Source organism: Wyeomyia smithii, chromosome 2 (assembly GCF_029784165.1).
Source record: "Wyeomyia smithii strain HCP4-BCI-WySm-NY-G18 chromosome 2, ASM2978416v1, whole genome shotgun sequence".
NCBI classification, from domain to species: Eukaryota; Metazoa; Arthropoda; class Insecta; order Diptera; family Culicidae; genus Wyeomyia; species Wyeomyia smithii.
Window position 1 is genome coordinate 5,505,683 of NC_073695.1, and position 24,169 is coordinate 5,529,851.

At 39.7% G+C, this 24,169-nt stretch overlaps 3 protein-coding genes across 5 annotated transcripts in view; 2 read left to right on the plus strand and 1 right to left on the minus strand.

The window, feature by feature from the left end:
* The first annotated feature begins 1,032 nt into the window (after positions 1-1,032).
* LOC129722538 (nucleolar protein dao-5) lies at positions 1,033-3,641 on the plus strand. Its single transcript, XM_055676045.1, has 4 exons — positions 1,033-1,139; positions 1,544-2,613; positions 2,812-2,939; positions 3,196-3,641. The coding sequence occupies exons 1-4, from the start codon at positions 1,109-1,111 to the stop codon at positions 3,455-3,457; spliced, it is 1,491 nt and encodes a 496-aa protein (XP_055532020.1). The 5' UTR covers positions 1,033-1,108; the 3' UTR covers positions 3,458-3,641.
* Positions 3,642-4,596: 955 nt separating this feature from the next.
* Positions 4,597-24,169, plus strand: part of LOC129725874 (SRRM2 protein homolog rsr-2) — a 48,365-nt gene continuing 28,792 nt past the window's right edge. Inside the window, exons 1-3 of one of the 3 annotated variants that reach the window (XM_055682236.1) lie at positions 4,600-4,772; positions 4,846-5,256; positions 16,876-16,980. In XM_055682236.1, the coding sequence (XP_055538211.1) occupies positions 5,015-5,256; positions 16,876-16,980 (347 nt within the window). In that variant the 5' untranslated portion in view covers positions 4,600-4,772; positions 4,846-5,014. Of the gene's footprint in view, positions 5,257-16,875; positions 16,981-24,169 lie in introns of all 3 variants that reach the window. The other 2 variants (XM_055682238.1, XM_055682235.1) reach the window with 2 other exon arrangements.
* Positions 17,186-19,178, minus strand: LOC129725875 (uncharacterized). Its single transcript, XM_055682239.1, has 3 exons — positions 18,801-19,178; positions 18,323-18,459; positions 17,186-18,134 (listed from the first exon to the last, which is right to left on the minus strand). The coding sequence occupies exons 1-3, from the start codon at positions 18,934-18,936 to the stop codon at positions 17,355-17,357; spliced, it is 1,053 nt and encodes a 350-aa protein (XP_055538214.1). The 5' UTR covers positions 18,937-19,178; the 3' UTR covers positions 17,186-17,354.

Genomic DNA, 24,169 nt, shown 5'->3' on the forward strand with positions numbered 1-24,169 from the left:
ATCACAACAAAATAAATCAGAAAATCAGAACAAAATAACAAATTACACTTACGTGCTCTTTAAGAATCACCCAGTATTGTATATTTAGTAAACTTAGCTAGATTTATCTTGAATTTTGTAAGACAAACCATTTTTCACAACGCTTCCATGTCCATCTCAAAACTTAAATCACTACTCAGTTATTCATCACACGACGCCCCCATATTCATCACACTGTTAATCATGAATGAATCACATTCTCATGAATGAACGTAACCGCAGACCGTCGTAGTAGGTTACCTGGGTATATGGCTGTAGTTGTTTACGTGCAAAATTGGTAACCTAGTCAACCACTGCAGTGCAGTTGATTCATGTCAATTATGTTTATAATTGCGGTTTTTCCTGTTTTCAATTGGGTTGTTTAGCTATATCAGTTTTTTATCATCTGAATGAGCTGCATTTTCTAAGAATGAATTTCAAAAAAATTCTATCGTTGTCTTTCAATTTCTAAATCACGAATTAAAAATGCTCGAAATCGCTACAATAACAGTTCGCCAATATACCAACTGTCATTGTAGCGATTTGGAGCAATTTTCATTCTTTATTTAAAAATCGAAGGACAATGATATAAAATTTGACAAAATCACGTTTTGCTCAGAAAACTACACTCTTTTAGCTGATATTTAAAAATCAGAAATCCGTGAATAGCTAAACAACGCAATTGTGTTTTCATGTTGTATAAGATGAATATATGGGCTGAGATTAATTATGGAACAGTTCCCCTATTTATCTCACCAAAGGACAATTTTAGAAATTTGCCTTCATCATTTCCGAAAATGAGACAATACCTTGGCACTGATTATTTCGCTTTTTTTTTTCGCGAAATCGAAAATAATTTATGTAAATAATTTGACTAAACAATATACCAAAAATTATTAACCGACCCCCCGAAACGGAAACAGCCCGTCAGTTCATGCACTGACCGCTTGACGTCGCACGCTGGTGACACTCGCTTGAAAAACGTAACGTATTCGATATTTTCTCACTGCTCCATCAGCTGTCATCGTGCCGGAAGCAAAAGCAGCAAAAGAAACTGGATCCCCGTTGACAGCTCTTTTCCATCACAAGTATGGCTCCGAAGAAACCGTCTGAGAAGTCCGGTAAGGCAAAAATACGCTTTTTCGGTGGTTATAATTGTTAAAAAGTTTCTCAAATTAGTGTGAATTTCTTTGGCTATAATGTGCAGTTAAAATAGAGGCTATTTTCGTTGATTATTGAACTTATTTACTTGAAAATTAAACGCTGATTTCGTTTGTATACGCCACGAGGGCTGTCGTGTCCTGCACGCATTTTACTGTAAATATGTGTTGTGTATAAAAGTGAAAACGCAAGTTTGCGTTAAAAATTGTGGTGTCTAATGATGAATTTCATTTCTAGAGGGAATCTCTCTGAAAATTTTTTGAATGAAATGCTTTTTACTAGATTTCTGAAGACGCCGTATAATGATCGATAAGAATGATAATGTTGTTGGTCGTGCAATAATGGCTATGTTCTTCTATTACAGCGGGCCAACCGGCCGAGAAAAAAGAGAAGAAGCCTGCAGCCGCCGCTGCAGCTTCAGGTTCTAAGCCAGCAACCGCTGAGAAGAAACCAGCCCCCGAGAAAAAACCGGCTGCTGCTCCTGCTGAAAAGAAGCCAGCCCCCGAGAAGAAGGCTGCTCCCGAAAAGAAGCCAGCCGCTGAAAAGAAGGCTGCCCCTGAAAAGAAACCAGCTGCTGCTGAGAAGAAGCCCGCTCCTGCTGCTGCTGCTGAAAAGAAGCCAGCCCCTGAGAAGAAGGCTGCTCCCGAAAAGAAGCCAGCCGCTGAGAAAAAGCCTGCGGCCGCTGAAAAGAAACCTGCGGCCGCTGAAAAGAAACCTGCGGCCGCTGAAAAGAAGCCTGCGACCGCTGAAAAGAAACCAGCCGCCGAGAAGAAGCCTGCGGCCGCCGAGAAAAAACCTGCTACCGCTGAAAAGAAGCCTGCTTCCGCCGAGAAGAAGCCTGCTGCCGAAAAGAAACCAGCTGAGAAGAAAAAAACCGCTGAAAAGCGTCCTGCACCAGCTGATACCAAGGCTCCTGCACCGGAGAAGAAGAAGGCTACTGAGAGCAAGAAAACTCCGGCCGCTGCTCCCAAGACTGAACCGAAGAAGGAAGTCAAGAAAACAGCTGCTGCTAGTGCTGCAGGAGCCGCCAAGAAACCTGCTGCTGCCGCAGGAGGTACCAAGAAGACGGCAACTGCTACTGCAGCTTCCGCCAAAAAGGCCGCCGATGCTGCTGCTAAGGCAAAGAAGACCGCAGCCGGTGACAAGAAGGCTGCGGCGAAAAAGCCTGCTGTTAAGAAACCGGCTGCCAAGAAGGGTGCCCCGGCTACCAAGAAACCTGGTGTAGTGACTGCTAAGAAAGTTTCGGCTACTGGCAAGAAACCAACAACCGGCAAGAAACCTGTTGCAGGAAAAGGTGCCACCGGAAAGAAACCAGTCGTCAAGAAGCCTGCTCCGGTCAAAGGCGATAAGAAGGCTGTGGAGGCTAAGATGCAGAAGGGAGCCGCTAAAGCTCGTGCTGCTGCTCTGCTGAGGGCTAAGCGAACCAAGACCAAGGTTAGTAGTTCGGAATGTGAGCTACATTCCAACATAGATTATATGATGAAAATTTGAAGAGGGAATCTCCTTGAATTACGCGAGTGTGTTATAATGAAATAATCGCATGTCTTCCAACTGATCGCATTTGCGTAATTCAAAAGATGTTTACAGCTGATTCAGAATGTGTCTATTAATATCGTTTCACTTGTTATATAGGTTGTCAAGGGTCCGTTCGGAACTGCCCTTCGCAAGATCCGTACCACGGTTAAATTCCGCCGGCCACGTACGCTGAAGTTGCCACGCAACCCCAAGTTCCCGAGGAAGTCGGTTCCAACTCGTAGTCGGTGAGTATTTTCTATGATTAAATCAAACATTCCAACAGCATTCTCAGAAAACATTGCTGCAAAGGTTCATCAAACATAGGAATCTATTGCTAGGAGAATGCAAGAGCGAATATCTCTCCGTTGCAACTATTGTCTACCACATACCAACTAGACAATATACTGAAAGTTAGAAACATTTATATGATGAATCCCTTCTGTACTTCGTTAACAAATTGAACTTACTTAACATTTTTTTTTTATTTTTTCTATCCATTAGCATGGACGCTTACAACATTATCAAGTATCCACTGACCACGGAAGCGGCAATGAAGAAGATCGAGGACAACAACACGCTGGTATTCCTGATCCATCTGCGCGCCAACAAGAACCATGTGAAGGCCGCAGTTAAGAAGCTGTACGACATCAAGGTGTCCAAGATTAACACCCTGGTGCGGCCGGACGGCAAGAAGAAGGCTTACGTGCGTTTAGCTCGGGACTACGATGCGCTAGACATCGCCAACAAGATCGGTATCATCTAAACATCGGGGCCCGGTTTTTGGTTTTTGCTTTTGTATGCCTATCCAATAGTTCAGTTTCTATTCGTAAGTTCTGATACCCCCCCGCGGAGCAATCAGAAATGTCAAGAATATTCCACCTCTAGATGTGAGTTAAGAGTGCTGAGACCTGTGCGAAGCAAGAGAATATAAAATTTACAAAAATCCACGGAATGGAGTTTTAATTAAGGATTGGTCCGAAAAATTAGCTTATGAGTAGACACTAGCATTCGAAAAAGCGTTGTTCTGTGTGACTAAGAAGACAATTTTCTCCCTCGAAAAATTCAGGCATATTTGACTAACACAAAATAATCGAAACTCAGTTGCTAAATAGAGAAACCTAGGAAAAGTGTCCACGTTCAGAGTATCTCAAGTCCCTGTCTAGCGCCTCTACAAGATTTTTTTTTTTGTTGAGGAATTAGAATTAGGTGGTCCATTGATGTGAACTTTTGTAATATACAAGACTTAATTATATAACTAATTGGCTCATTTGGACAATTATGCATTCCGAACCTGCAACCGAAGCAACATTTTTTCAAGAAGCTAATTGTTTTCAATAGAGGTTTTCTGTCAAAAAAATTTATTCAACCAAACGATGTCTTTCAATTTTTAAAACTGATCTGTATTTAATTTATTTTCCTTTGGGGCTTGTAACTATCGAGAAAAAAATAAAAACCGGAAAATGCATATTTTACCCCATCGCGTCGAACACAAATGCAGTACCTTTTAATGAACTTTTAAATCTTTCAAAAATTTTAAAATTTAAGCAGATTAAAAGTTTTAAAAGCTGAAAAGCAGTTTTTACAAAAAATGTCTAAAAAATCACCCATATAATTTACGCACCAAATATTGCTATTCATTTGCTTTTCAAATTGTCATTTTAGAAATGTTTCATTTATTTTAAAAACCCTAAAATTGTCTACTGGAGAGAAACATTATCTGAAAATTATTATAAAAAACTGTTGGCCGGCACGGCAACTTCTCTACATACAGGAAGCGAACAGCAGATGTCGCTCTCTCGCCCATCACTTCTATGAATTTCCCTGTGAAGCCATTCGCCAACACCAACACTCCCTCAGCCGATACGTCAAATCGGCTGTCGTCGTAACACACATCGTCGTCGTCCGTCGATTCGTCTTTGCTGCGTGATGGCCGAAGAACGCGATTGCACACGCTCTCGCTAATTAATTTTGCTGCAAAGTTTAAAACTGCAAAACTTTTCGTTATTTAACTACGATATCGGTACGAAAGTACTTCCGTGGTGTGCGCAATCTTCGTTCCAGTGTGGAACGACGTGCAGGTAGTGTTTTTCCGCAGAAATTTATCTTATTTACCAGTGCTTGAATATTGATTTTCCTACCGCGGCTCGGAAGGTGCACTTGAAAAATTTTTCTCGCAAGAAGCCAACAAGAGCCACTAAAAATACACATCAATAGTGCTGCTGCATACGTTGAAAGTCGCCGATAAACGTTTTATCGCAGCAAAACCTACGCCTAACTAAATGTTTACGGTTTAGAGCGCAGATAGCTCAAGTGAATTGAAATGTACAACGGAATCGGGCTAACGACACCCCGCGGATCCGGCACCAACGGGCACGTTCAGCGTAATGTTGCCTTCGTGCGGCCGGGCAAGAAGGAAAGTGTCAACTATCGCACCGAGGATGATTTGGCTAAGCTGGACGCACAGTCTAACCGGCAGCCCAATCAGGGCATACTGGATCACGAGCGGAAGCGAAAGATCGAGGTGAAATGTGCCGAACTGGAGGAAGTGCTGGAAAGCCAAGGGTGAGTGATATTTTTTTTTTTCCCATCACTAATATTTATTTAGGCCCAACCGCGAAGCATAACGGGGCCGAATATCTTTTGGAGTAGGGAAAAGCCAGCTTGAGTAGAGCCTGTATCCCGACTGCTCCTCCTCAAACAGGCATAAAAACCCTCTCATCTTTTCTCTTTCAAAAATACAATTTAAAAATACATGTCATTTAAGCCTACGACTAACCTTAACATCAAAGTTTTTCTCTTTATAACTAAATACTAATTCTTACTACTATTCGTTGAGGTGTGATGGTTCCTTATCTCTTTGAAATCAAAACTTATATCTAAGTTCGGTGGATCATGTCTCTCAAAAAGAAGCGATGATTCATGTTTCTATAAAAAAGATGAACGAAAGAAAGAAGAAAAAAAAAACAGAATTAGTGTGAAACTTTTTAAGATTGTTGTGTTTGGAGAAATTAGGAGAGAAAGCATAGAGATAATCAAATTCGATACTTGATATCTCTTAAAAAGTCGTAAATGGGTATTACAAGCGCGGGGTTGCGGCTAGCAAGCACATCCCGTACTTGCATTGTAAACGTCACTTTCTGTTTCCGGAGAGAATCTATAAGCTTGGCCCTTGCTCTGTGGTACTTAGGGCATACGAAGACTATGTGGTCAATATCTTCGTACCCTCCACATTCGCACAGATTACTATCGACTAAGTTTATTCGATAGAGGTGTGCGTTTGCAACATAGTGATTGGACATTAGGCGCGAAATAACTCGAATGAAATCACGAGTTAAATCTAACCCTTTGAACCAAGCTTTTGTAGACACTTTGGGCGAGATCGAGTGCATCCATCGCCCAAGGTCGTCTTTATCCCACTTTTCCTGCCAGTTTTCCAGAGCCAGTTGTCGGGGCAGATGAAAATACTCGGTATAGGTGATCGGTCTATCAAATATCTCTCCTTCTATGGCACCCCTTTTTGCTAATAAATCAGCTTCTTCATTCCCTGGGATTGAGCAATGAGAGGGGACCCACACAAAGCAGATAATGAAAGACCGATCAACCAGCACTTCTAATATCCGTCTAATTTCCGGAAGGAAATAGGACGGGTGCTTGACCGGTTTAATCGATCGGAGAGCTTCGATAGAACTGAGGCTGTCCGAGAAGATGAAGTAATTGTCTGGTGTCTTGAGCTCGATAATTCGCAGCGAATTGTGTATGGCAGCTAATTCAGCTACGTATATGGAGCAGGGCTGTGCCAGTTTGCGAGATATGCGATGATCTGTGTTGAAAACGCCATATCCGGATTGTCCATCCATCACAGATCCGTCCGTGAAAAAGGAATTCTGTTTTGGGAGGTGGCCAAATTTTGCCGAAAATATTGATGGCACAACTGTTGGTTTGAGGTGATCGGGAATTCCATGGATTTCTTGTTTCATCGTCAAATCAAATACAACAGAAGAATTGTTGAGCGATGTTGAAATCTCATGGGATGGAGCAACAACCGAAGGGTTTATCTCCATGGACATGAACCGCTGGTATACTGACATACAGGGTTTCTGAACAACTTCCAAACATTTCTCATAGTTCGCAATAAGCATTGGATTTGCTATTTCCGATCTAATGAGAAAACGAAAAGCCAACTCAAACAGCCTCTCTTTGAGTGGTAGTATTCCAGCTATGACCTCTAGGGACATGGTATGTGTCGACTGCATGCAGCCTAGAGCGATACGCAAACAACGGTATTGTATCCTCTCGAGTTTCAGCATGTGTGAAGCTGCGACACCTCTGAAGCATATGCTGCCGTATTCTATTGCGGGCAGAATCGTGGTTTGATAGAGTCGTATCAAATCCTCTGGATGGGCTCCCCATGATGTTCCTGTTACCATTCGAAGGAAATTGATCCTTGGTTGGCATCTTTGCTTCAGGTAATTGACATGTTTTTCCCATGTGCACTTAGAGTCATACCATACTCCGAGATATTTGAAGCTAGGTGACTGAGTGATGGGTCTTCCGGACAGAACTAGCCCAAAACGAGGTGGTGGTCGCTTTTTTGAAAAGACTACCATCTCCGTTTTTTCAAGCGAGAACTCGATTCCAAGACAACTGGCCCAAACGGTCAGATTGTCGAGCGTGTTTTGCAGGCTGTTCTTCATGTCTGCGGCTAGAGACGCCGTGACTGAAACTACACAGTCGTCAGCTAACTGGCGCATCGTGCAGCCGTCCGTCAAGCATGTGTCGATGTCACTGATGTAGAAGTTGTACAACAGTGGACTCAGACAAGAGCCTTGGGGGAGACCCATGTAGCTTGTTCGTGTTATTGTTGAAGAACCGTGGTTGAAAAGTGAATGCTTTTCAGACAGCAGGTTGATCAAAAAATTTCTCAATATAGGGGAGAATCCTCTTTGACGCAGTTTCTCGGAGAGAATTTCGATTGAAACTGAATCAAATGCGCCTGTGATATCCAGGAAAACCGAGGTCATTTGTTGTTTGCTACCAAGAGCCATTTCCGCTTCTGTGGCTAGCAATGCCAGGCAATCGTTAGGGCCCTTGCCCCTACGAAAGCCGAACTGGGTCTCTGATAGTTGGTTAGTTGACTCTGCCCAGTTGTCAAGTCTACGAAGGATCATTTTTTCAAGCAATTTGCGTATGCATGAGAGCATCGCAATCGGCCTATACGAGCGGTGATCTGCGGCAGGTTTATCTGGCTTTTTGATTGCGATAATCTTGACCTGTCTCCAAGCTTTCGGGATCATATTGTTCCTGATAAGCTTATTAAACAGTTTAAGAAATCGTATCTTGGCCGAGTCCGGCAGGTTTTTCATCAAATTAAATTTGATCCTGTCCGGTCCTGGAGCCTTGTTCTTGCAAGACGCGAGGGCAATTGAAAACTCCAACATGGTAAATTCTGGTTCTTCAAAAGCCGTTGTATCGCTGAATTTTTGCTGTGATGGGACAGCGTCTGGGCATACCTTTTTTGCGAAATCATAGATCCAACGTTCAGAGTATTCATTTGCCTCATTACTGTCGAACCTATTGCGCATTTTTCGAGCCGTATTCCAGAGATAGCTCATAGAAGCATCTCTGGGTAACGTGCTCATGAAACTTTGCCAGTATGATCTTTTTTTCAGTTTGTGCAGCTTAGACTGGTTTATTTCCAGCTCCCTAAACTGATCATAAAGCTCAATTGAACCACCATCCCTGAATGCTATGTATGATGCTTTTAGAGCTTTTTTCATCTCGGTGCATTCTTTGTCCCACCATTGCTTGTTGGGACGAATTTTCAACTTGTTCTCAGGGGCAGGTCTCTTCTGAGATTGCAACGCGCTATCTAGCACTAATGTTGCAAGGAAGTTGTATTCGTCGGATGGAGAAAGCTCATCCGTTGTTTCGAGACCCTGGGATATTGTGTACGAGAATTTTTCCCAATCAATATTCCGGGTAAGATCATACTCTACTTCGACTGTGGTAGCAGAATGGAGCCTGCTCATAATCGAAATACTGATTGGCAAATGGTCGCTACCGTGGGGATCATGAATATTCTCCCATTTGCAGTCCAAAGCCATTGATGAGGAACACATCGACAAGTCTAATGTGCTCTCTCGTATTGGAGGCCTTGCAATTCTCGTAGCTAATCCAGGTATGTTCAATAAGGTCATATCGAAGTCATCGAGAAAGCTTTCAGTAAGAACAGCGCGGCTATCATCCCTGGATGCGCCCCACGCCGTACCGTGAGAATTGAAATCTCCCAGGATGAGGCGTGGAGTCGGAAGAAGTTCCGTTATTCGCGACAGCTGCAACCGGTTAATAACCGCTCTAGGCGGAATGTAGACTGATGCGACAGTGAGGCCCTTCCCAGCAATTGTTATATGGCATGCAACAATTTCTATTGCATCAATTGCTGGGAGAGGAATACGGAAGAATGGGTAGCATTTTTTGATACCAAGGAGCACTCCGCCATAAGAGTTTCCTCGGTCTAAACGGATTATATTGAAGTCTTGAACGGCTATGGTCGTATCAGTTGACAACCATGTTTCAGATAGCGCGAAAATATCGCATTTGCTATCGTGAAGTAGGAGTTTAAATTTATCTAATTTGGGGATCAAACTTCTACAGTTCCATTGTATGATCCTTGTTGTCGATTCGTCACTTCGGCTGTCTGAATTAGACATCGAAGGATACGAACGCGAGGAGGGGCCATTTGGTGCTTAGTTGCTTACCCAACATGCAAATTGTTGGAAGCCAAGCCGAAATCATACTCTTGAGGGAATCAGATAGACCAAAAGTGGTAAATATCCATTCAACGATCATTTTGAATGGGATACGTCCATCAGTGGTCTGTATTTCAGGTTCCGATGACTGAAGGGTGAGTGATATGGTTTGTCGTTTAATGTTTAGTGTCTTTCAAGTTGATAGCACTTGTCGTTGCGTAATTTCATACTGGTTGTATCATTTTTTGCGTTTAAGTTACTTATTAGTAAAATCTTAAAGAGATTGCATTATTTTTATTTGGCAGGTTGTACTTTTATTCCAATTTTTCTATGCAATATTTTGCCTCAATAGATCACCTGATAAGCTGGTTAAGGGATTACAAAAAACATTCATAACCTAATTCTTGATAAATATGTTCAAAATCAATTCGTTTCAACGATCTGCGATTTAAAGAGGTTTTGCTAAAGTTCCTTTAGGATTAATATTATAATTAAAAATAAAAGAACCTAATGAGTTAGGTCTTTTTTGAAGATAAAACTGATTAAACTTAGAGTGCGTACGACTTTGAAGAATGGAGTCAAATTTGGCATTGTTAAGTTGTGAGTAAGTTGTTAAGTTGATAAGTTTTCAGAAAAGAAACCTCGTAAATTTTCGACCAATTTTTGTTCAGTTAAAAGAGTGGAAAATTTTTGAAGATTCCACAATCGTAAATCCGACTCTGGATTTGTGCCCCCGAGGCAGCTATTCAAAACAAAGCAACCCTTGGAATACCGACTCACTAGAAGAAGCAAAGAACATTTTTTATTTCCTTCGACAAGAATAGACGTATTTTTAATGTCGTTTTCGTTTTTGCGGTGTAGCTACCCCGCGGACTACACTTTGTCCTATCACTGTTGTTTTTACATTTTCCGGACTATCCCGGACTACTCTTTTTCTGTCCCGGACAGTCCGCGCAAGAAACAGAGTGCGGTTTTGAAGACACCGACACATTCACACCTCTGTGTCAAAATCAAAAAAAAATGTGTCAAAATTGGTTTGCTTTGATTATCGTTCTTCGCGTGTCAAACATCAGGTTGAATTTTATTTATTTTATCTTGTTATTTTGTCAGTTTTCAGTAAATTGGCAAATTTTTCTTACGTCACAAACGCGATAAAAGACAATGGCGATAATGACCAAAACAAAAGTGACAGCTACTTCTGGTATTACGCACACCATTGCAACTGCTCGGAAAGTTTTTTTTTTTCAGCTGCAAATCGTAGTCCTATAGACCTTTTTACGTACGAACTTGAGGAAACTATTTACAAATCGCCTTTTTGTTTGCTATGCTATGTTTTTGGCAGCTGGACAAATATTCAGTTGAATACTTATCATAAGCTCTAAACTCGTTTCTGAATGAATTTTTAATTCGTGATCATGAATCGGGGGAAGCTGCTGAACATTATCGACCAAAAATGGTAAAAAGTGATAAAAAGTCGGAGCAACGAGATGCGATGATTTACAGTTTGGAGGAAACAAAAGCAACTGAACATGAGTTTACACGTTCATTAGTGTGCGTAGGTGAAAAGTCACTTATCTCTATAGTCACTGTATTTTACTCATTTTACTAGTCTGGCGGAGTGGGGAACCATGCAACTGGCAACCCAATTTTTCACATTAAAATCCTGACACCACTGGATATAATTCATGTTGCATATGACTTCTTTGAAAGTAAACATTTGATGTGAAAATGAAGTGCGTTTATAACAAATGTAACAGCAATTGGCGAAGGACAAAGAAACAAACAAGTTTACTCCGGTTTCCAAAGAACGCGGAGATTAGAGGAAAATGGCTAAAATTTTGCGAGTTACCTGATAAGTCATTTATTCGTTGAAAGAGAAAATTATAAAAAAAACCTTTTTGTTTCGATTGAGCATTTCCCGTACAATAGTACAGCGTGAAAAGCGACAGGACAGCAAATCTATGGCAGTATAATGTTATTAATAAACAATTAATGATAAAAAGAGCACGTTATTGATGCCGACTGGTTTCCGTTTTGACAGTTCACACTGGTTCCCGAAATCCAGTCCGCCAGACTAGTAAAGTATACAGTGACTATACGTAGTCCGGGACGAAATAGTCCTGCCGTAAAAACGAATTCAGCATAAAACATCTGAGCTTGGTTCATTTCACAATCATATCATAGAAGGACGCAAAATTCTCCTCAAGCCCCTCAAGCGGGTTCTACTTCTCACCCACTACAATCCGGGGCACGAGATCATTGTTTCTGGTAACGCATCCAAAACCAGTATCGAAGCAGTTATTATACATCATTTTTCAAGTTTCACATGCTGCAAAGTCGTTCTATTAGCACTGTACCAAATTTCATAATCCTCTCTCGGGGAACTCTATGCTCGTTTCGAAATACCGGAATGGTAACGAAACGGCGACGGACAACGGAAGTTTGTGAACTTTCTGAAACGATCACTGAAGAAAGACATCACCCGCATCAGCACTTCAAACGCTCCTGCACATCTACAGGTCAACACCGTCTGCCATTCTTGACATGGCCACTTGACCAGTTAATGTTTGTACGTTTCATACGGACAACTTTGATCTTGTGCGCCTCACCTACCCGCTTGTTGGGTAGCAACCGATACCTCGATACTAGATGTTCTATTTATGCCAAAGCGTATTCAAGAAATGAAATCTGGAGGTTAATACCAAATGTCCTCGAAAGAATCGACAATGTTAATTACGACATTTTTCTGGATAATTAAATTGGTCGCAGGATGGTGCTTCGATTCTATATTGACTAATTGAAGACCCTTTCCAACGATGAATCCTTGGCAGCAGATGAACCGGTGCCATAAAACAAGTATGCGATTTAGATTAAGTACCTATAGTAGATGACATCAATAATGATTTAAGCCGAGAAGGGGTTTTAGCTTACCGCTACTTGTATTTTTATTCCCTTTTTTTTTAATCAACTCGTGGTTAAAATAATTGTTCTTTCACAAAAACACAAAACGCAGTTTTAACTGAAACCTGCTCATTTTCTGTCAAATATGCTCATTCTAAGCTTATTATAAACTCTGCCAAAACGAAGTACATGGTGGCTGGTAGAGAACGTGATAGCCCGTTGGATATTGATGCTGCGGTGGTGATAGATGGGGAATCATTTGAAGTGGTTGACAAATTTGTTTACCTGGGTACATTGGTGACGTGCGACAATTAGCCGTGAGATGAAGAGGTGGATAGCGGCCGCAAACAGGGCCTTCTACGGATTGCGTAACCAGCTGAGGTCCCGCATCCGGCAAACTCCTACAAAACTAGCACTCTATTAAACACTGATACTCCCGGTCGCCTTCTATTGCTATGTAGCATGGACTCTGAAAGAGGCTGATCGACGAGCTCTTGGTGTTTTTGAGCGTAGAATCTTGCGGTCAGTCCTTGGCGGCAAACTGGAAAATGGTGTTTGGCGCAAAAGCATGAACCATGAAGTGTACCAGGCATACGAATCGGCGGATACAGACAAGCGGAGGAATGCCTAGGACGTGGTGGTGTATCGTACGTTGGGCCAACGACTTCCCGTAAAGACCATGGTACCAAAAGCAGCTTCGACGGAGCGAATATCATTGGGACCGATACAAGTAAGGCTTCAATTATGGCAATTGGTCGCAGTATTGAGGATATGAGTCGGTACACGATCTCTACCACGGTGTAAGGCTGGCCTCTACCGAGCTCTCTTAATAAAGTCGTGTGTCAACGCACAGCACTAGAGGCACTAGAGGGTTAAGTGGGTCAAAATTGAAAAATCTATACCGAGCGTCTTTGCAGAGTGATTTATAAAATCGAAAGAAATAATCATGCACTGAGGATGACTGTATGTCACAGTCGAAATATATATTTGCGCGGACTGAATTTCAATATTTATTTCCCAAATTTCTCGTAGAGTCTAATGGAAACCGATAATTATTTCTTTTGATTTTATTAAGTGGGTCGTTTATACAAACAATTGTTTCAAACATACCTTTAAGCTTGGTTGAAGGTGTAAGGCGTAAGGAATTAAGTTCCACTTTTTGCCTTATTGGACCACTGTGCAGCGTTACCTTGGATGACCTGGCGCCACTCTGTATACAGGCACTCTAGGAGCTAGGGAGCATACTTAAATCATGTAGCATTAATGGAAAGAGGGGGGATATGATCCTTTTTTGACAAACCGTGACAAGGTGGGGGAGGAGTTGGATTGAAATCGACGCAGCCTTTTTTTTTCAAAATCAATTTTCTTTTGCATGAAAAATGTAGAATAAAAATACACTAAAACATCGCACAAAGCTTTGTAGCAGAAGCTGTTTAAATTTTTTTGTCTGTGGCATTCAGCAATCTTCTTCTAGTGCATGGACAATCGCCTGCATTCTCGTGCCTTTCATTAGTGAAAATTACAAGCTACTCGCTTGTTTTTAAAGCTGGTAAGTGAAGCGATTTATTTTTTGGCAAATTCGTGAATATTTTTGTGTTCTCTATAGATATGGACCGTATGAATTTGTATAAACAACTATTCTCCTCGTACCAAAAGACCAAATTAGCAAAGCAGAAGGACGGGGTTGGGGGGGGGGGGGGGGGTAAGGTTCATCTAATGCTACGTTTTTTTTTTTTTTTTCAGGAGAGGTTACGATTTTGTGACCAAATGCCACGAATGGCGGGGGGTGCGTAAAATCATGAAAAAAAGCTACGTTATTTATGTATGTTCCCTTACGATAGATCTGAAACTTCGATTGCACGAACATGTTTTATTCACAGCAGCCTCTGATGAATACACCTTGAAAACCGCTTCTGTACATCGTTTCAAAGCATTTTGGAATACGCAGTTCCAGTTTGGGCGCGTTGCATTCTGCTAAACTCAAAGACTCTCGCAGCCAGTCGAATGTTATTGATTGTCCAGAATTGCTGCAGCATACGAAATTTAATGTTACCTCCGCAAACTCTCCGAAGTTCCCCCGCAGATTGACAGAGTTCCATAGAACTATTTATGGACATAATAGTCCATATAGAGCATATTTAAAAGTATACAACGATGTTAGTAGTGTTCACAAACTTGCAATAAAATTACTTTCAAAAATAGCATTATAAACTACATTAAACCAAGATTAGTCTGTACGATTAATAAAATTGAAGACGAGAAACAATAAATTAATAAATGAATTTTACGTTTATGTTGCATTTGAATGAATTAAACTCCAACTCAATTAAAATAACTTGATATAAAACAAAACCTATTGGAACGACTTAAAATTAAAAAAAATTAATCCACCTAGCGGTCAGACCCAGCCTTTCTCATTCAAACTTATTATTTGTAAAAATAGATTTACAGGAACGCTTCAATCCAATAAATGTGTATTCCCTTTTTGGGTCTAAAATAATGATGTTGTAATAGTTGTAATCTTAATTTCGAACAATTCAATTACGAGCGATACCGGGAACATTCAAATGGTACGATACCACATTTAAATTATAATCTGGCCACCTATATTGATCAAAGCAGATAAAGTTTTAAATAGCCTTTGAATTTCTTTTCTTTCCATAACTTTTGAACCACATATCAAATTGTTATGAAGTTTGTTATTTGTAAGTTTGAGAGATGACTCGTTCGTATGACACTAGTTATGTTCAAATAAGTCGTGTAATCTTTGAGATAATAGAGTTTCGTTGTTTTATTAACAATTTAATAAATAACGGTTGCTTAGGGTGTTATGAGGCAGCTAGATCTTTCATTTGACACTTATTTCGTGAAAATCGGTTCAGTAATTTTTGAGAAAAGTGAGTGAGTTTATGTATTCTTCGGAATATGTTTATTTTTTCATAGCTAGATTTCACATTTTTAAACATAACAGGCAAAGTAATAGTCCGATTGCAAAAAAATCAATAGGGTCTTATGGGGTAACTAGCCATCTCTGAGAAACATGAGTGAAATTAAACAGTCTTCAGAAGACGTTTCTTTTAATAACTTTTGAACCACATGTTCAATCTATATAAAATTCAAAAGTTAAGGGTTTTTAAGATAGCCCGTTAATTTGATACAAATTTTATTGAAATCGGTTATGTGGTTTCTGAGATATTGATGTTTCGTGATTTTTACATTTTTAAACATAACCTCTAAAATAAAAATCCATTTACAATGAAATTTAATAGGGTCTTATGGGGCAACTAGAACTTTCATTTGCATATAATTTCATGTTTTGATGTTTTGATCAAAACAGTTACAGTTTTAAATAGTCTTTGAATTTAGTTTCTTTTCATAACTTTTGAACCACATATCAAATTGCTATTAAATTTTTTACTAGTGAGTTTGAGTGACAACCCGTTCAAATGACACTAGATATGTTCAAATAAGTCGTGTGATCTTTGAGATAATATACTTTCGTTGTTTTTATAATTTAATACATAACGGTTGGAATAAAAATACGATTATAGTCAAATAAAATGAAAACCTATAGGAAAGCCAAACTTTTCATTTGACACTAAGATTGTTGAATTTAGTCCAGCCATTTTTGGGAAAACGAGTGAATTTTAAGTCACCAGTCATATTTTGATACATTACAGACAAAGTAACAGACTGATTACATTGAAATTTAATAGGGTGTTATAAGGGAGCTAGACCTTTCATTTGACACTAATTTCGAGGAAATCGGTTCAGCCATCTCTGAGAAAAGTGAGTGAGTTTAAATAGTCTTCGGATTTCACATTTTTAAACATAACAGGCAAAGTAAAAGTCTAATTGCAAAATAAATCAATAGGGTCTTATGGGGTAATTAGACCTTTCAAATGACACTGATTTTGTGGAAATCGGTTCAGCCATCTCTGAGAAACATGAGTGAGATTAAACACTCTCAAGAACACGTTTCTTTGAATAAATTCTGAACCACACGTTCAATCTTCATGAAACTCAAAAGTTAAGGGTTTTTTAAGTAGCTTGTTCTTTTAAAACCAATTTTGTTAAAATCGGTTGAGTAGTTTCGGAGATAATGATGTTTCGTGATTTTCACATTTTTAAACATAACCTCTAAACTAAAAATCCGATTGCAATGAAATTCAATAGGGTCTTATGGGGCAATTAGTGCTCTCATTTGCAATTAATTTCATGAAGATCGGTCCAGCCATCTCTGAGAAAATCGAGTGAGATTGGAAGAGCGTTACACACACACATACGCACACACACACACACATACAGAAAATGCTCAGCTCGTCAAACTAAGTCGATTGATATACGAGATTCGACCATTTGGAGCACTTTTATACCTTTGGTTTTTCCAGTGATTGCTATACCTTTCTAGGAGAAAGGCAAAACATCTTTTCAATTTTCAAATTTAATTTTTGATTGGTTTTTGAACAGTTGAACTCTGTTTTGGATTTAATATTTATTGCTTCCTTCATTCATTTCACCCTTTTTGCAGGCTCAGCCAGGAGGAAGTTCGTGCCAAAGTGGAACTGTACCGATCGAAACTGATGAACCAAGGTACTTCGACGGAGCTACCAAAGGATGACTACGGACGTTTACTGTAAGTACCGCCTTTGAGGAGTTGTTTATTTTTTATTCCCACTCTAGGAAGCCATTCGAACTTTCTGTTAGTAGGGCATTGCCTGTTTGTTATTTGATCGCTCTATTTTGTAACGAGCGCAACATGTGCTCGATTCTAACGCAAAGTCCAGATTTAACATGAAGGGAACTGTTCCAAAATGGATAAACAAAAAAACGTAGAAATATTAAATTCGAACTGTTTGTATTTCCGAATCGGAAGCATCAGCTGAATGTTAAAACACATTCTTATATTTATCTCGGTAAATAAATCACTAAATGCATCATCTTCTCAGTACTACTATATGGCATATAATCTAAAAACTATCGATGGTAACCTCAAACCATCAGCGAGGCTTACAAACCCGAACCGTCATCAGCGCCATAGATATTCATAGATTCTTCGCTAAAATTTTCCGCTTGCGGTGGAGTCGTTGAAAATTCTCCTCTTTGGTTGGGCGGCTGTTCCATGCTGAAGTCCAAGTAATGATGTTGCATCATGGGATCTCCGATTGTGCTCATTTCGGCGAACGTCCGATGCAGGTTAAAATCTTCCACCATGGTTGGCCGCTGCGCATTAAACTTGGTTTTGTATCGAAGCCGCTGGTTCACATAGCGATCGTACAGTTTACCGGTTGGATTTTTGCGAACAATGTTTCTTGGACAGTAAAATGTTTCCAATCGCTCGGTTGGAAAGAGTTGGACAATGATTTCAGCATAGTGTCGCATCAAGGCGTGCGTAAATGCTATATTGTAAATCAGAAAGGGCTCTACGATAACGTGCGTCAGCTCGGTTAATGCTTTCTTGTCCAGTTGCTGGCCTTCGGAGAAACAATTCAAAACCCACCTGCCGGAGCAGCTGGTCTGCAGAAAGCTTTGCAAGGCTTCCGGTGTAATTCGAATCGGCAGGTTCCCTGCGTCCATTATATTGTTTGAATTGTTCGCCGATGAAGACGATGTTGAGGAAGAGGCGATGGCTGCCGAAGGATTGCGAGTGTCCGGCAGTACGATGTTTGGCGTGTGCAACTGCTGTATACTGTTGCTGGCAATGGACAGGCGAGGTTTTTTCTCCAAATCCAGCGGGTCGTCCGAGCGTCGCTCGACTCGACGTTTAATGTTCGGCTGCTCGGGTGAATTCTGGAGGACAAAAGATAAATTTTAAAATCTAAATAGCAACACATCATTGACATTAATTTTAAAGCACAGATGCTAAGATCACCCTGTCTTAACACCTGCGAAAATTGAAATAAATTAGCGCCCTTTATAAATTGGTTTACCCGAGTACAAAATTAGATCGATTGTCACCAGTTGTTGATAGTACTTACCCAGTGCAATCCTCGACGCCACTCGCGCAGCCGATGTCGGAGCAGTATCTTCTGGCCAATGGTTCTCTCATCGCTGAATATATCGTTCAAGTCGCGCTCTTCGATCACCTCCAAACATTCAACTGAAACTCCACAGTCTTCCGATGGCAATCGATTGTGTATATGTAAATGTAACGTGAAGGATAACGTCGAAATAATACCATTGAATTAATAACAATAAAAAAACGTGATTCCGGCGAGAGCAGTGTGCTATTAATATTTATGATGCTTTGCGCTTAGAACCGTCGATTTTGAACATTCAAAATTGTTACTGAGTGGCATAATACAGCGTTCGAACGCTTGCTCCAGCTCTTTATTCCAGTTCTGTGAGTAGAAACAGGAGAGCAGTGACATGCGCGTACCAAACCAGCAACTGGCACTGTTAAAATTCACTGCTGTCGGCTGGAAACTGGCGATGAAAGGAAAAAGAAGTACTCACACATCAGTCGATTCAATGTGGCCACCTTAAGACCCCATTCATTCCGTACTAAGTTCTCCAGCGCGAACCGTTCGAAATCATCCAGATCCTGCTTGAAATTCTCCACCGGTTGATGCTGGCTGTTGTTCAGAGTCATCCTTAAGCGCGAGAAGATAGTTAACAGTCTTCGCAAACAAGAAGATGCCTGGCTTCAAAAGATGGCGTTCGTTCGTCTGTTAAATTTCACCATGCACACCAAACTGCGACCACTGCTGAAAATAAACTGGTACCCTCAACACAGTTGACTGTACCTACATGCTAGCTCGATGGTAGTTAACCGTACGTGACTGTTGAAATTTATTATTATTATACCCGATTGATTCTCGCTCTCGCTCTCACCCGCATGGCGCGAACGGTCCGCGCGCCCGAGAGAACAGAGCAGTAAATGCGTTCTAAGCAACCAGAGCGACGGAGAGAGCATAAACAAGCATGCAGGGTATAACGAACGACACGTTAAAAGAATAATAATAATAAATGTTGAACTCCCCGATAGTCGATATAATAGTAAAATGTTACATTCAAATACGACGACGGTCGATGTGATCGGTGCGCTATGTATGTGCCACAGAAAACTTTTGGCCGAGAGGCTGTGGGACACAGGCAGACAGGCAGGAACCGGGGGCAAGAAAATTGGGAATTTGGTATGGAAGAGATAAAGTTCATTTTAAAATGTGTACTGCCTGGGCGCTGAAGGGGAATGACTTGTTTAGATCTATTCCTTTCGTATTGTATTTGTACGTATAAAGAAAGCTATTCATTGTACCGTCGAGACGGATTTTACTACTCGTAAGTTGGACGGTGTATTGAATTGACTATGTATTTTTGCCGAGGCCGAGGTTTCTTTGGACTGCCAGGCAGGCAAGCAGGCAGGCAGGGCATAGAATATAGCGGCTTATGATTTTCGTATTTTGGTTTGCATGTGTTAAGCTCATTTAACTATTAAGACAAACTGATGTGTTTGTGCATGAAAGCAAAATTTATGACAATTTCAATTAAATCTGCACATGGAACCGATCTGGCGGATGGCAGTCAGCATGTGATGGCTTGCAATTCATAAACTTTGTAAGTGTATCAGAAGTCACATCTTGTCATGATTTATGATGTTTTTGAAATGTGATTTCATATTCCGTTGATATTTAACTTACCCAATTTGATATTGATTAACGTTAAAGAGCGACTTGAGAAAATGTTACCTCTCAGGCTCATCAGCTATTCGAAACTGTAAATCATCGATCGAAAATTCATACTGAACATCTTCACAAAATTGGTACCTACGATGATTTGTAATTTTAGTTCGACAGTAGTGGTGGTTTCGGTGCTAGCGATCAGGCACCAATTTGTTGAACACTCAAAATTATTAAAATCAGATGTGTTACTCGTGAAGCGAGTTAATAAACGAATTTTCTAATCGGACGAAATTTGAAAACCTGACATTCACGAACTAGTTACCTTCAAGATTCTTCAATAGTACCATGGAACGGGGTGAAATTGATCAATTTTTATAACGATTTCCAATTAACTAGCTTCATGTACATTTTTCCCGAAATAGTATAATTTTAAAACAAGTACTGGTATGTGCTCCAGTAAACCTCTATGGCTATTGGTGAAATTTCTATCGTCTACTTCATAAAATAAACTCGATAATTCTATAAGGTACTATTAGGTAAATTGGGGTGAAATTGATCACCATTGATATCCATACATTCTTTTGGTGTTTTTTCGATATGCTGATGAGAGATGAGACAAATGATGATTTCTGTACTAAAAAAATCTTTTACAGCTAGTTTGGAAACGAAAATAACGATATTTCAGGTTAAAATTTGTTTATTTTGGTTCACGAGCTGCTTGTTGCTAAATTTGCTTTTATTTGATCGTCGTTAGACCAATTTCAATTTGGTTTGTTGCAAAAGCTCAAGAACTAGCTCTGAAATTAAAATATTTGTGGTTTCTTGCGAATTCATCAGTATTTCTTTAATGGTATGGGATGATCATTGTTGAAAATTACATTTTTTGAGCTTTTATCAAACTTTACTCACTTCTCCAAATTTAGCGTAATTAACCCTCAACTAAGGTTACTTTAAGTAAATTCAATACTTTTTTTTGATATTTGGCAACTTGTTTGATCAAATTTGATTGAGTTTTGACTGGGTTAGAAGAATTTTTCGAAAATATGAAAAATTGCACCGGGCATGCAAGGGTTAACTTTGACAGGTATGTGAATCATTCAAAAGTTTCGTTTGAGGACACGTTAACATTGCCTAGTGTTGTAAGAACAATATTTTTTGATTAGTATTTTTTATCACGAATTTTCAGGTGATCAATTTCACCCTACTGATCAATTTCACCCCATTCCACGGTAACACTCAAACAAATATGAAGACTCCAATGATTTTTTATCGAATAAAGAACTATAGACGGAAAGAATGTTTTTCTATTTTGCCAACTTCAGACTTCTTAATTAAATGGGATTGTTCCATCATTCATCTCAGCCAATATAAACATCTCATACAACATTGAAACTCAATTGAAAACTAGAAAAAAATCATATTTCCTAACCAAATCAATCTACTAATCCATGTAATGGGTTCCTCTTAGTCTAATTTAGATCTCTTATAAAGTAGAAACCTCCAAAACTTACATAAAAGGTCTAAATTCGATAGAATAGTCAGAAAACAGATTCGTCGTATTACACAATACGGTTACAATGAGATTCGTCTAACAGCCAACCAGTTTTTTGATCATCAGTGAACCATTTTTCAATGCTCCAATCTTTAAAGTCTACATCTTAAATTTCCGAAAACAAGCTTTAAACATTAGAAACATATCCATCTGTATGTGTTTTCATCTGTTTTAATTTTTAATAATAAATGTTGATAACTTTGCATTATAAATTATTAAGAAATTTGACATTTATGTTTTCTCCTGACTACATTCGGCTAGCGCTCTACACAAATTATTTCTTCGTGGTACTTGCTTACTAACTAAAGAATTGATCAGCAAGTTTTTAAATAAATTTCGTCCCGCTCATTTATTCTCTTTTTAATTAGTTTGAAGCATTGCATTGAAGGCACGGGAATCCTTAATTGATTCCACATACTTCCAAAGATTGACCTTGGGATTCTTTAAAAGCCTGCAAACAAATAACGAATCGGATATTGGATCTGTTCAAACTCGTTGCTTGTAAAACATTGGCTTTTAGATGCTTTACGTCAAATCTTGTCTCAATACATAAATTTTTGGTTGTTAAGGTTTCCAAGCATGATCCGTTGGATAGTTGCAAACCCGCTTTGGGTACCTAATGCTTTTCAAAATCTTCGTGTTTCAAATTCAGTTCTTCCAAGAACAAAGGGTCTCCCCAAAATTCATAAACCTGGAAATGAAACTAGAGAAATTTTTTCAGCAGTAGGAGCTACCACAGAAAAATTTGCTAAATGGCTGGAGAAGAACCTATGTCCAAGAAATTTCCAAATCGATCAGTTTAAGTGCACAGGAGATTTCGTTGAAAATTGGAGATCCTCGGGTAACATTAGAAAGCCTATAGAAAAGAGAGACGCCATGACACTCACTTCTATTAAGCTCACACCAAAACGGCTGGAAGGCCTTTTAAGTTTCAAAAATTTTGACGCAAAGTATTGCAATCAAGTTGCGATGAAAAAAGGGACTTGCTAGTTTACGTAACAACTTGTATGCAAGTACAATTTTAAAAAAATGAATTGTTAATGTTTTTCGAATGCCAGCTAGATTTTTTTAAGATTTCAAGCAGTTTTTTCCTGAAATTAAAAAAAAAAACAATATTTCATATCAGCGAATAGGTAAAGGTTCCTAATAGTCGAAAATAGCGCTTTTTACAAGTGCTCAGCCTCCCCAGCTGGTCTCGAGGTACGATGTTGGCCTAACAAGCCATTCATCGTAGGTTCGAGTCTTGACTCTGGAGAGACTGTTAGTGTTAGTAGGATCGTAGCGCTAGCCCCGCAATTGTCCTGTACACTTAACGGTTGGCTGCGAAGTCTGTGTATAGTAAACAGAAGGTCAAGTTCCGACTCGGAATGTGGCTCTAACACATATCAAATTTAAACATGTTTAACAGGGATGTTACGGATGTGATTTTTCAGACATCTGCAGATGCGGATGCGGATATGTGATTGCGGATGCAGATGTTGATGCGGATGTCAATTTTCATGCGGATGCGGATACGGATGTTCCGCATTCGCGGATGCGGTTGCGGATATCCGTAGCATCCCTTGTGTTATATTTTGCTTTTTTCACATAACCATGCCCCTCCCCAGTGCAAAAGTTATTGGGCGAGCAGTTAATACACCAAGAAAAATTTTTCTGCAATATTTTATGAAGCGAATTTTTTTTCCAATATCCGCATGGTATGATGCGGATGCGGATATGTGATTACGGATGCAGATGTTCCGCATTTGCGGATGCGGATGCAGATATCCGTTACATCCCTAATGTTTAACATACGCTTTACTGCCATACGGTTTCATTTCTGTTACGTGAAATGAGCTTGGGTCCCTAAACATATAATATTAAAAAAGTCACGCAAAATAACATCGCCAAGATTTTCTCGGCGAGTGAACCCGCCGTTTTGGTGTGACAGTTACCATAACGGTGAGGGCTACATCTTCTCTCTATCCTATAGGTTCACTAGGTAACATCTAATCTGATGAGACAATGATTCCACTCGTCGCAACGGCTTTATTCCCTAGCGTTTCAGTGAATGACAGTTTATTGGAGCTTTCACGCCTCTGCATGAAAGAAAATTATTTCACATTTCGTGGTAAATTTTACAAACAGACTAAAGTGACACCAATGGAAAATCCGCTATCTGCTCTTCTGTGTGAGCTCTTCATGGCAAATATAGAAAATATATTGGAGAAGAGAAACCTCTTACCGGTTCGATGGTACCTCCACTATGTGATGATATTTTTTATATTTTGAAATAGAGATATAAACTTCACAATTGAAAAAAAAACAACAACAGGCTTCCTTTCCTGGACGTCGTTGTAGTTAGAAAATCTTCGGACTTGGAATTTGAAATTTTTCGAAAACCTACGAATATAAAACGGGTAATACCTAACACTTCAAACCATTCCTTCCAGCATAAAATGGCATCTTTTCACCATCCAGTATCATCCAAGCCATTTTTGATAAGAAGAAGCGTACTCAATTTCGGAAGTCTCTTACAGCACCCACCACAATAACAGAAGATATGAAAAGGGTAGCCGTTGAATGTGACGTTACCTTGAAACGCCCACTTCATTCAAAATTTTGAAAATTTGAGATGGATATTGTCTACACTAACAGAAATACCCAGCTCA